This window comes from Rhinatrema bivittatum, chromosome 4 (genome assembly GCF_901001135.1).
Source record: "Rhinatrema bivittatum chromosome 4, aRhiBiv1.1, whole genome shotgun sequence".
NCBI classification, from domain to species: domain Eukaryota; kingdom Metazoa; phylum Chordata; class Amphibia; order Gymnophiona; family Rhinatrematidae; genus Rhinatrema; species Rhinatrema bivittatum.
Window position 1 is genome coordinate 272,868,679 of NC_042618.1, and position 13,434 is coordinate 272,882,112.

The 13,434-nt window shown below is 48.6% G+C and overlaps 1 protein-coding gene across 4 annotated transcripts in view; it reads right to left on the minus strand.

Annotated features, from left to right (window-relative positions):
* Positions 1-12,056, minus strand: part of SAMM50 (SAMM50 sorting and assembly machinery component) — a 209,052-nt gene extending 196,996 nt beyond the window's left edge. For 2 of the 4 annotated variants that reach the window (XM_029600123.1, XM_029600120.1), the window contains exon 1: positions 10,527-10,690. In XM_029600123.1, the coding sequence (XP_029455983.1) occupies positions 10,527-10,547 (21 nt within the window). In that variant the 5' untranslated portion in view covers positions 10,548-10,690. Of the gene's footprint in view, positions 1-10,526; positions 10,691-11,973 lie in introns of those variants that run through there. The other 2 variants (XM_029600121.1, XM_029600122.1) reach the window with 2 other exon arrangements.
* Between the last annotated feature and the right edge of the window lie 1,378 nt (positions 12,057-13,434).

Sequence of the window (13,434 nt, forward strand, 5' to 3'; positions counted from 1 at the left end):
AGGCAGATGAAGAAATGACAGAAATATTAAACAAATACGTCAGTTCTGTGTTCACTAAAGAAGACCCTGGAGAAGGATCGTTGCTAGTTGACAAGACCATAAATGGGAATGGGGTAGACATAACTCCTTTCACAGAAGATAATGTATAGTAAGAGCTATTAAAACTGAAAGTGGATAAGACCATGGGGCCTGATGAAATACATCCCAGGATACTAAGGGAGCTCAAAGATGTCCTGGCAGGTCTGTTGAAAGACCTGTTCAATAAATTTCTGGAAATGGGAGTGATGTCGCAAGATTGGAGAAGAGCAGTTGTGGTCCCCACTTCACAAGAGTAGTAGCAGAAAGGAGGTTGGAATATGAAATCTGGCAGCAGACCATCAGCACGCAGCACCCTGTATTGTACATTGTGAGTGTCTTTTAAAACAAAATATACTTTACTGTAGAGTTATACACGTATCTAAGACTGATAAAACGTAGAAAAGGACAAGATTTATATCACTATACAAATAGTATTTTTTATGAAACTTTGTTACCGAAATTGAATGGCACTCCCTAGTGACAGTACTAATCTACACAAGTAACCAAAGATATATTTATGTGTCTCACTGTAAACCGTTGTGATGAAATACATCTGAAAGACAGTATACAAATATTTTAAATAAATAAATAAATACAGGCTGGTTAGCATCACCTTGGTGGTGGGAAAATTAATGGAGACTCTGCTGAAAGAAAGAATAGTAAACTACAGTACCAACAATCCAGTAAGTTGCTGGTTCAAGGCAACATGGATTCACCAGAGAAAAGTCCTGTTGTAGAAATCGGATTTTTTTGAATGGACGACTAGAGAATTGGATTGAGGAAGAGCGCTCAATATGATTTGCTTGGATTTTGATACAGTCCCACATAGGAGGCTTGTGAATAAAAGGAGAAGCTCTAGAGTCGGTGCCAAGGTGGTAGAGCCAACTGGGACTAACAGGAACCAACTCTGAAGACAGATCAGTGTTGTAGGAAGTACTCATGTTTTTCCACTGAATCACCAATAATCATAAAAGCTGTCACAGCAAGAGAAAGAATTTGCCCAGGTGAACTTTAAAACAGCACTGACTCAGTGGAAAACAAGAGCTCTTGCCCTGATACACTGAAGGATACCTTATCAAGATGTGCCTGTTTGCATGTTCCTGTGTCAATAGGAGCGTAGCAGACAGACAACTTAAGCCCATAAGCAGGAGTCATGGATGAACCAAACAAAGGTCAGAACCGCCCCCCGCCCCCCCCCCCCACCCTAAGGGGGTGGGGCAGTCAGAGAGAGAGAAAAATGCTGACACTGGCAGACAGTTTGGCACACAGCCGTGGCAGTTCTCCCCCCAAAGAAATGGGGAGGGGAAACAAGACCTGCAACGTGGCAGGTCCCTTCCTGAAGTTATTTATTTTATTTATTTATTTATTTATTAGTTTTTATATACCGACATTCGATCTGAATTGAGATATCACACCGGTTTACATTCAGGTACTGGAGGTATTTTTCTATCCCCAGAGGGCTTACAATCTAAGTTTGCACCTGAGGCAATGGAGGGTAAAGTGACTTGCCCAAGGTCACAAGGAGCGACAGCAGGACTCGAACTCTGGTCTCCTGGTTCATAGTCCACTGCTCTAACCACTAGGCTATTCCTAATGGGGAGAGGGGAAAGACCTGCAATGAGGCAAAAGACTCTCCACCCACCACGTGGTTATGCATGAGATTATTCATATTCATCAGTAGGGAAGTATAAGACAGGGGAGCAGAAAAAAACCCGAGGGGGACCCTGCAAGTGAACCACCCCCTGAAGGCCAAGAAAGCGAGAACCTGTGGTGAAGCATCCCTGCAAGCGAAAGGAGAGCCAGAAGCTGACCAACACTCCCTGCCATCAAGGGGAAGAAGACCAGGTGTGGCCAAGAGACTGGGGCAGCAAACCGGAGAGAGGAAACATCTCAGGTGTAGAGAGTGACACAGACTATGAAACGGTGAGTGGCGAAAGCAAGCCCCAGACAGCCCGACAAGTACCAGAGTCAGAAGCCCATCTCCTTCTGGATCCGCCTACACACTCTATCAGTACCAAACCCAGGAAGCAAACTTCTCCTCTGCTCACATTCTCCAGACCTCCAGCCAGCGTCTGCCTCAGAGGTGAACAGAGAGGTATCGCCTGAAGCTGAGACCAAGGGTAAGTAAGTTAGCCATAAGTACTAATATAATAAGCAGGCTAAAGTTTATGGCATGTGTGAAATCACCCATGATACAGAACTTTCTTTAGGGAAAAACTGGTGCTTGAGGCCAGGATGTTAAGAGACAGGAACTGTTATTTTCTAAATGCTATATTATGCCAAATCTGATAAATAAGTCTATTTCTGAGAAGAACACACATTGTCTTTTCCTGACTTAGGATCGCAAGTAAGGTGGGAGGGCAGCTGGCAGTGTCTTGTAGCAAACAGATCCTACACCTCTAAACTTGTTTACAGTCTTAAGTGGAATGCCACAAAGATCGGTTTTGGGACCAGCTCTGTTCAATATCTTTGTAAGTGACATTGCGGAAGGGATAGAAGGTAAAGTTTGGCTATTTGCAGATGATACTAAGATCTGTATCAGAGTGGACATGCCTGAAGGAGTAAAGAGAATGAAAAGTGATTTAACAAAGCTTGCAGAGTGGTCGAAGATTTGACAGCTGGGATTCAATGCCAAGAAGTGCAGTCATGCATCTGGGATGTGGTAATCCAAACGAGCTGTATGTGATGGGAAGTGAAAGAATGATCTGCTTGGACCAAGAGAGGGATCTTGAGCTGATAGTGTCTGGCTATCTGAAGGCAGCAAAGTAATGTGACAAGGTGATAGCTAAAGCCAGAAGAATGCTGGGCTGCACAGAGAGATGAATAACCAGTAAGAAAAAGGTGGTGGTAATGCCCTTGGTACAGGTCCTTGGTGAGGCCTCAACTGGAAGACTGTGTTCAGATTTTGAGCTGTATCTCAAAAAGGATCGAAACAGGATAGAGGCTGACCAGAAAAGGGTGACCATAATGCTGCATGATCAGTATCGGAAGACTTATGAGGAGATGTTGAAGGATCTAAATATTTATACCCTGGAAGAGAGGAGGGGCAGGGGAGATATGATACAGATCTTCAGATACCTGAAAGGTTTTAATGATGTGTGAACTTCAAACCTTTTCCACTGGAATGAAATCAATAGAATTAGGGGTCACGAAATGAAACTCCAGGGGACGACTCAGAACTAACACCAGAAAATATTTCTTCATGGAAAGGGCAGTAGATGTCGGGAATGTCCTCCTGGAGGAAGAGGTGAACACAAAAATAGTCAAAGAATTCAAAGTGGCATGGGATAAACACTGCGGTTCCCTAAAGGCTAGAGGATGGAAATGAAGAAAAGGGTGCAGGGAGTAACTTGCTGGTGCAGCAGTTATTAGCTTTAACCAATGGAAAAATTACTTATCTGATAATTTCGTTTTCCTTAGTGTAGACAGATGGACTCAGACCAGTGGGTATAGTGTGCTCCTGATAGCAGTTGGAGACAGAGTCAGATTTCAATCTGACGTCAGCACTAGTACATATACCCCTACAGGAAGCTCTGCTCTTCAGTATTCTCTTCGAAAAGCAATTGTGGATATATATGTAGCTGATTAACTTGGTTAACTTTGATTAACTAATAACTTGAGTAACGTGATTAACTTGAGCTGGTTGATGTGGTTATAGCTGGAGACCGCCAGTGCACTCAACTGAGAAACGCCGACACCCGGTAACTATGGGTGTCTTAGAGGAAAGCGAGGCTTACCCATGTTTGTCTTGCTCTCGGGGATTGTCACCCGAGGTTCCGTGTTTGGCAGCAGCCATGGGCGGGATGCTGAGTCCATCTGTCTACACTAAGGAAAATGAAATTATCAGGTAAGTAATTTCTCCATTTCCTAGCGTGTAGCAGATGGACTCAGGACCAATGGGATGTACAAAAGCTACTCCCAAACTGGGTGGGAGGCTGCTCATGGCCCACTTAGTATTGCCCTTGTGAATGTTGTGTCCTCCCGAGCCTGAACATCCAGGCGGTAGGAACCTGGAGAAGGTGTGGATGGAGGACCACGTCGCCGCCCGACACATCTCGGCGGGTGACAGCATCTTGGTTTCTGCCCAGGACAATGCCTGGGCTCTAGTGAAATGGGCCTTGACTTGTAGAGGTGGAGGCTTGCCTGCCTCTATGTAGGCCGCCTTGATTACTTCTTTGATCCAGCGGGCTATGGTTGCCCGCAAGGCTGCTTCCCCTTGTTTTTTCCCGCTGTGAAGGACGAATAGGTGGTTCGTCTTTCGTATGTATTCCGACCTTTCCAGGTATCGGACTAGGTGTCTGCTGATGTTAAGATGGCAAAGACGGCAAGACTCTTCCAAGAGCTTATGCTCGTCTGGAGATGGCAGTGAAATGGTTTGGTTTAGATGGAAGTGAGAAACCACTTTTGGGAGGAAGGAGGGGACCGTGCGTAGCTGTATGGATACCGGTGTGACTCTGAGGAACGGTTCTCGGCAGGATAGTGCTTGAAGTTCGGAGAAGTGGCGAGCTGAACATATTGCCACTAGGAATGTGGTCTTCAAGGTCAGGAGTCGTAGGGACAGACCACGGATAGGTCTGAAGGCGGCTCCTGCTAGGAAGTCTAGTACTAGATTGAGATTCCATAGGGATACCGGCCACTTTAGGGGTGGGCGGATCTGCTTGACCCCTCTCAGGAAGCAGGAGACGTCCGGATGAGATGCTAGGCTGTTGCCTTCCACTTTGGCTCCGAAACAGTCCAGGATCGTGGGAATTTTGACTGTCCGCAGAAGGATGTCGCGGTCTTCGCACCAGGCTTCGAATATTCTCCATATTCGTATGTAGGTGAGCATTGTGGAGAATTTGCGTGCTCGGAGCAAGGTGTCGATCACCGCCATCGAGTATCCGCTCTTCTTCAGCCGTGTCCTCTCAATGGCCAGACTGTAAGAGAGCATAGAGTTGGGTCCTCGTGGAGGATCGGTCCTTGCTGGAGCAGATCCCTGTGTGGAGGTAGAGGGAGAGGGTTCCCCGTCATGAGTCTTCGCATGTCTGCGTACCATGGCCTTCTTGAACAGTCTGGGGCCACTAAAGGTATTAGCCCCCTGTGGTGTTCTATCTTGCGGATGATCCTGCCCAGTAGTGGCCACGGGGGGAAGGCATATAGCAGGTCTTCCTGTGGCCAGGGCTGGACGAGGACATCGATTCCTTGGGATTGTGGTTCTCATCTGCGACTGAAGAAGTTGGGGACTTGGGCGTTGGACCGAGTTGCCAGGAGATCCATGGCTGGGGTTCTCCAGCGGTTTACTATCAGCTGGAAGGTTGTGGCCAACAGCATCCATTCCCCTGGGTCTAGACTTTCTCTGCTGAGATAGTTCGCAGTGATGTTGTCTTTTCCCGCAATGTGAGCAGCTGAGATCCCTTGTAGGTTTGCTTCTGCCCATGCCATTAGGGGATCTATTTCCGGGGATACCTGCTGACTTCTGGTTCCTCCCTGGTGGTTGATATAGGCAACTGTCGTGGCGTTGTCTGACATGACTGACAGATTTGCCCCGGAGTCTGTGACTGCCCGTGCTTCCAGTCAGTTATGTTCCATCCCGACTCTTCCTTGTCCCATTGCCCCTGGGCCGTCAGTTCCTGGCAGTGGGCTCCCCATCCTCGTTGACTCGCGTCCGTGGTGAGCAAGGTCCAGGTTGGTGGAGATAGCCTTACTCCCTTGCTCAGATGGTCTTCTTGTAGCCACCATTGGAGCTGGTTCTGCACCTTCTCCGGGAGCTGGAGGCGAACGGAGTAGTCCTGGGTCATCGGGTTCCACCGTGACAGTAGGGAGTGCTGTAGCGGTTGCATGTGAGCTCTTGCCCATGGGACCACTTCCAGGGTTGATGTCATGAGGCCGAGGACTTGGAGGTAGTCCCATACTTTGGGGCGAAGACTTGTTAGCAGGTTTCGCAATTGGTTCGTCAGTTTTCTTCTCCTTGTAGGAGGGAGAATGACCTTGTCTTGTCTGGTGTCGAACCGGACTCCCAGGTATTCTAGAGATTGGGAGGGCTGTAGACAGCTCTTGTTTGTGTTGACAACCCACCCAAGATTCTCCAGTAGAGCCTTGACTCTAGTGGTCGCCTGATGACTTTCCTCTGGAGATTTTGCCCTGATCAGCCAATCGTCCAGATATGGGTGTACGAGGATTCCCTCTTTACTCAGTGTCACCGCTACTACCACCATAATTTTGGTGAACGTCTGAGGGGCTGTGGCGAGCCCGAAGAGTAGTGCCCAGAACTGGTAGTGGTGGTCCAGGATTGCGAAGCGCAGGAAGCGCTGATGCTCGTGATGGATCGGGATGTGCAGGTATGCTTCTGACAGGTCCAGATATGTAAGGAATTCTCCCGGCTATTTTGCCCTTATGACCAAGCACAGAGTTTCCATGCGGAAATGTGGTACCCTCAGGTAGCGGTTGACCGACTTGAGGTCCAGGATGGACCAGAACGTTCCCTCTTTCTTGGGGCCGATAAAATAGATGGAATAGTGCCCAGTATTTTGTTGTTGCGTGGGCACCAGCGTTATGGCCTTTAGGGCGAGCAATTTGGCCAGTGTGGATTCCACTGCCGTCCTCTTGGAGGGTGCGTGACAAGGAGATTTCACGAACTTGTCCAGAGGTATGTTGTAGAAATCCAGATAGTATCCCTCGCGAATGATGGTTAGGACTAGAGTCAAGTCCATCTTTGGTAGAATATGGCAAACCTGCCCCCTATGGCTTCTTCCTGTGGATGGGTCGGCTGATTCTCATTGTGGGGTGCAGCTGGGGCCTGTGCCAGAGCCGGCTTCCCTCTTGTTGTTTGTTCCGAAAGGACTGACCCCTGCGGGGCGAGGGGCTTGATATGTACTCTTGTAGGGTCTAAAGCGCTGTGATCCCCTGCCCTTAGGTAATCAGGGAGAGGGGCGTTGGCTTCTTTTGTTCTTGTCCTCCGGTAGCCAAGGTACTGGGGACCCTCCCCATTTGTCGGCTAACTTCTCCAGTTCGCTTCCGAACAGGAGGGCTCCTTTAAAGGGCATTCTCGTGAGTTTCGTCTTGGAAGTCAAGTCGGCTGACCAACTTTGGAGCCAGAGTTGCCTTCTGGCTGCCACTATGGATGAGACGCCCCTGGCTGAGGTGCATATCAGGTCAGAGGTTGCATCCGTGAGGAAGGATACTGCTGGTTCTAGTGCCTCGACGGGCGTGGCGGCGTTCCTGGTCATGGATAAGCAGGCACGTGTCACCACAGCACAGCAGGCAGCAATCTGTAGTGACACAGCTGATACGTCAAATGACTGCTTAAGGATGGATTCCAAACATCTGTCCTGGGCATCCTTGAGTGCCGCTCCTCCCTCAACTGGGATGCTAGTGTGCTTTGTGACCACACAGACCATGGCGTCCACTTTGGGAAACACCAGGAGATCTTTGGCTAAGGGTTCCAGTGGGTAGAGGGCTTCTAGGGTCCATCCGCCTTTAAACTGGCCTCCGGAGCATCCCACTCCAGGTCGATCAGCTGTTGTACAGCTTGCAGTAGAGGGAAATGGCGGGAGGCCTGACGTAGTCCCTCTAGGAGAGGGTTCGTCTTCGGTTCCCCTGTGGCACTAGTATCTGGGATGGCGAGCTCCTTCAAGCTGTGAGCCACGAAATCTGATAGCTCGTCCTTGGAGAAAAACACGCCTCATGGTTTGGTAAGGTTCCATTCCTGGAGGGATTTCCCCTTCCGCCAGGGATCCTTAATCTTCGTCCAAGGTGTCCGTGTCCCCTAAGGAGGGGCTTTTGGCCGGGGGAGGCACGTCTCTGGGGGGCCTAGAGGGCCCTGGAAGGTTAGAGTCCTCTGGAAGAGGCTGTGGCATCGGTGGCGCCAGTTGCATGTGAACGAAGGTGTGTAGACCGTTAAAGAATTCTACCCAGGAAAAGGATCTTGGGTCTAAATTGAAAGCCGCTGCATCCCCAGGGAGCCCCGTTTGAGAGAGGCTCGCGCTGGGGGTAGAGAGGTCCGGTGTGCTACCGGTGGAACCGGATTCTTGTACTGGCTTGGGAGGGCCTTGACCTGGTTCTCCCAGAGCCTCCTTGCACTGTAGACACAGGGCCGTGGCCTCTTCGTGCTGCGCAGCTCTTATGTGGCAGGCTGGGCAGAGGGCTTGAGCCTTGACCTTCTTGGCCAGTGGAGCCATGGTTCGTGCGTGTAGGATCGCAGAAACCTCCGGTCTGTGCGTTTAATGTGTGCACCGGGAGGCCTAGTTATGCGCGTAGGCCGGGATGCGCGCACCGCTGTGCGCACAGAATTAACTTATGCGCCCGGCACCATTGAGCGTGTGGTTGTGCGCCCGGCCCCCTCGTGCACGTCGCTGAGCACACGGCACTCATGCGCACACCGATTTGCGCACAATTAAGTTGTGTGCCCGGCTCGCCTCTGTGCACACAGTTCAATTAAGCGGACAGGGTGGCGATCAAGGGAAAATGGCTTCAGCGACCACGCAAGCAATATGGCGACCACCTCAGAGGGTCTCCACATGGGAGGTCCCTCGTATTGGATTGGGGTCTAGCCCGGACGGGGCTGATCAACCCGATAGCACAGACACCGACTGGCGATCTGTGTGGCTTTCCGAGCCTTGGAGACTTGAATAACTGCACAAAGCGGCAGTTGCTAGCCTTAAGAGAAACATGGGGTAGTCTGCAAGGCATGGCAAATACTACCATAAGAAGCTTGCTGGCAGACTGGATGGACCATTTGGTTCTTTTCTGCTGTCATTACTGTTACATTTCCTCACAAGAGATGATGTTGTGGGAGACGAAGAGCATGCAGCTTGTACTGTGCTACTGAAGGGATGCTAGAATGGGAGGGACTAGGCAAGCCGTCTTTCTGCGACCAGAGGATTGAATTGTGTTGTACTGGGGGGCATGTATTTGCTTGACAAACATATTTCATACAGAAAAGAATAAAGTCATACTCAAAAGAGGCTGTCAAGCAGAGATTTGCAAGGATATGAAAAATAGGGCACTTTGTAATATAGCATAAAGAAAAAGCACTATATTCACAGGTAGACATAGTAGACAAGCTCAATTTGAAGGTGACGGATCCAAGAGAATCTATCAAGGCTGGAGTCAGATCATGTAGAAGGGGTAGTAATGAAGTCAGAACCTACATTCCTTGGAATCCCACAGCTCTTTCCCAAGGAGCCCGCAGTGACAGAATGCAAGTAATGAAAGAGAGAGGTGCCAAGATTAAAGCTGCTGCTTGTCTAAGGAGTCCAAATAAAATTTATCTGATTATGTAAACCATAACCAGGAGCAAGCTCATCAAAATATACAGGGCAAAGAAATTGCCATTCATAACTAATATTGGAAGGAGAGTTGCCATTAAGAACTGGAAGCTATTGCATGGGTGGTCGGGCAGATCTGTCCTAGACAGAAGCAGCATGCTATTAAAAGTCCTGTCCATCCCTTAGGTCAAGGGGTGGCCAACTCGGGTTTATGAGAGCCACAAACAGGTCAGGCTTTCAGGATATCCACAATGAATATACATGAGACAGATTTGCCTACAATGGAGGCAATGCATGTGAATTTATCTTATGCGTATTCATTGTGGATATCCTGAAAACCTGGCTTGCTTGCGGCTCTGGAGGCCACCCCTGGTATAGACATTTCTTCAGAAGTAATGTGTGGCAAATAATTATAATATATTGGTCAATAACTTAACAGCAAGAATTTTAATTATAAATATGCACACATCAGATGTTTATAGTTCTCCATACACATTTTAATTGTAGTATATAAACGAAGGACTTCCGCGTGCGCCTTTTAGTGGATACTCACGCGCTCTCACCCAGATGTACTACAATGGGCTGCTAGATTAGGCAGCCTCGATTTTGGTTGTAGGAAGGACACAAGTGGTTCATGTTTATATACTACAATTAAACTGTGTATGGAGAACTATGCACAACTGATGTGTTCATATTTATAATTAAAGTTCTTGCTGTTAACCGTTATTGACCAGTATATTATTTGCCACACATTACTTCTGTTGCATTATCTCTATATGTGTGTGCCGTCTACTCCGCCCTTTCTCTGAGCTATAGACATTTCTACACCAGACCGGAGCACAATATTTGGTTAGAGAGGACACAAATGTCAGAGCAAAAAGACTACTGGGGTGTTAGTGTTGTACTAATAGAAGTGACTGTGTAGCTGGACTAGGAGCGCTGGATGTTATGCAGAGATGCGTATCAGGCTTCTGCTGCCTGGGGTCTGGGGGGCCCAGACCCCAGGCAGCGGCGGTGTTTGAACCGCCGCTGCCTGGGGTCTGGGCATTCAACTGTCTTGCAGTGGGGGCGTATGCTCAAACTTTTGCCACTAATCAGTGCAAAAAGCATCCCAGCTACAGTGCGACAGCCCTGCAGGTCACGCCCCATGGGGCAAGGTCACAGCGTCGCCACTGCCCTTCGCGTGGCCTACCGCTTCCTTACCCGGGCATAGACGGTCCCCATGGTCTCCCGCTGCTTGTAATCGCCTTACAGTTTCCCGCAGGAATCAGTCAAACCGCGAGCCTAGCGCCTGCCTCTACTGCAGTCCACGCTGTGCGCGAGCCGCCATGACACCCACCAACCCCACCCTCCGCGTGCGCCTTTTAGTGGGCAGTCGTGCGCCCTCACCCGGATGTACTACACTGGGCTGCCAGGACGTTGTACGTGAATTGCGGAAGCTTTAGGAAGCCTCGATTTTGGTTGTACGCACAGGTGGCACTACAGGAGAAAGAAACATGAACCAAGAGTTCGTCTGTAGTCTCTCTCAAAATGTGGTGCTCACTGTTTGTCCCTATTCCCTTCTCCTGCATAGTGAAGGGAATAGGGACATAGATTAGCTGAAATAGTCGTCTGTAAAAAGGTTTTCTATTCGTAATAGGCAAGTCATACTTGTCATGCGTACAGACAGAATAATAACACAAAAGAAAGAGGCTGTATTGCCAGCGCAAAGTGTGGCGGTCCCCATCGCGCAGGCTGTGCCAGCGCCACTTACAGTTGTTACATAGAGGGTAGGAAGGTGATCAGGCAGCCTTATCTAGTGGTACACTTAGGACAGTTGCTAGGTTTTTTGCTGCCCTATGCCAATAATTACTGTGCTGCCCAGCCCCCACGATTTTTTAAGTCTGTCCTGGCTCATCAGATAAAGCCCAGGTTCTTCCTGCAATCTATATTTTTAAAAACTGACCCGCCCTCACCTCTGTCACATATGCAAATCACAGGCAACCTTACCAAATGCAGAATGAAGAGATCAGAAAGTATAAACAAACGTGCTAAGAAGAACTGAACCTCACAAAAAGCCAGCCGCTACAGACAGAGCAACAATGGAAAAACAGAACATGACCCTTCTTCATAAAACATTAAAATCAAGAAATATAAAACATCATAATAGTAAAATTATATTCATAAAACATAAATAATAAGAGTATCCAAAATTTGCCAAACACCAATAAAGTATTTCAAAACATCTGATGAAAAAAATCCAATAATTAAAAAATGTACTATTCTCCCCCCAAAAAATTAAATATTTCAAAAGAACATAAACATCAAATTACACCCAATAATTTAAACTAATAAGGATTTAAAAATCTCCTGCTCTCCATACCTGGGATTTTTATTTTCAATCACCCTGAGATCATCATACATTATGTATGTGTGAGTGTGCGTGTGAGAGCCTAAATGTGACACATAGGCTTTAGGCTCTCACAGGCATACTAACATTCACAAACACACACAAGCATACAGTCTCTCACAGACACAATCACAGGCACATAGGCTCTCACACAGATACACACATAGGCTGTCATACAGACACACACATATGTGCTCACATAGACACATAGGCTGTCACACAGGCTCTCACACACACATACAAGCTCACACATATACATACAGGGCCTCCTATTGTCATCAGGCTATTGAGGAATGAGCTCCACCACGGCCAATCTTCCTGCTTGGGTGAGGGAGCAGAAGTTGGCGTGGGCGTGCACACACAAATAGCACAGCCCTCTCCAGCTACCAGTGGACAGAGCTCGGTAGGCAGACTCTCTCCTTCTTCAGCCACTGGCTGAGCTCAACCCATCAGCAGTCCATGTTTTTATTTGTGTGCGCATGTGCTGCATTCAGAGCTGTCAAAGCAGTCTGAGTGTCCCAACTCTGGACTGAGGCAGAAGGAAATGGAAGCTGGTGTGCTGCTGTAAAAGCAAACCTAGATCTGGCAAAGAGGAGCGGCTGCTGCTGGAGAGCCACAATGTTCAGGGGGTGAGATGGAGGCAGAAAACAGCTGTTTTTGACAGCTACAATGATTGCGGTATGCACACCTGGTTGTGCCGGGGTACAGCTGCAAAGAATGTGAACAAATATGAGACATTCTGCAAAGCCTCATAAATTAATCTGAAAAATGCCTTCTCATTGGCTGGAAGTAATTACATTATTCCATAAAGCATGTATTTCTAGCAATATTTAGGGACAATGGTATGTTTTTGAATGGAATCAGAAAATAATGCATGTAGATTGTATTGTCAAGTGTACAGGCATGAAAAATTTCTCTGCAAAAAAAGAAGATGCAAAAGTCTCCGGCGCACTTTGGGGTAGATCTTTAAAAAATACACGATTGCGTACTTTTGTTTGCGCACCAGGCGCGAACAAAAGTACGCTGGATTTTATAAGATACGCGTGTAGCCGCGCGTATCTTATAAAATCCGGGGTCGGCGCGCACAAGGGGGTGCACATTTGTGCAACCTGCGCGCGCCGAGCCCAGCGCGTGCTGCCTGTTCCCTCTGAGGCCGCTCCGATTTCGGAGTGGCCTCGGAGGGAACTTTCCTTCGCCCTCCCTTGCCCTACCTAACCCACCCCCCCCGGCCCTATCTAAACCCCCCCCACCTTTGTCGGCAAAGTTACGCCTGCACGTCTGCACGCTGGCCGGCAGCCCCACTCCGTCCTCCAGTCCCGGGGGCTGGTCCGGAGGCCTCGACCACGCCCCCGGGCTGGCGCCACGCCCCCGGGCCCGCCCCCAAAACGCTGCAGCACGCCCCCAAAACGCCACATAATACGGTTCCATGTAAAGCTCCGCTCTCTGTTGAGCAGTTCTTCGTTTTATGTAAACCGGAGTGATTTGTAGTCCCTACAAGAACTTCGGTATATAAAAATTAAAAACAAATAAAATAAAATAAATAATTTCGGGAACACCCCCGGACACACCCCCTCCCGCCCCTTTTCGAAAGCCCCGGGACTTACGCGCATCCCGGGGCTTTACACGTGCCGCGGCCTATGCAAAATAGGTGCGCCGGCGCGCGCAGGCCTTTTAAAATCCGCCCCTTTGTATCCACGGTAAGTTTCAGTATGAAAATACACA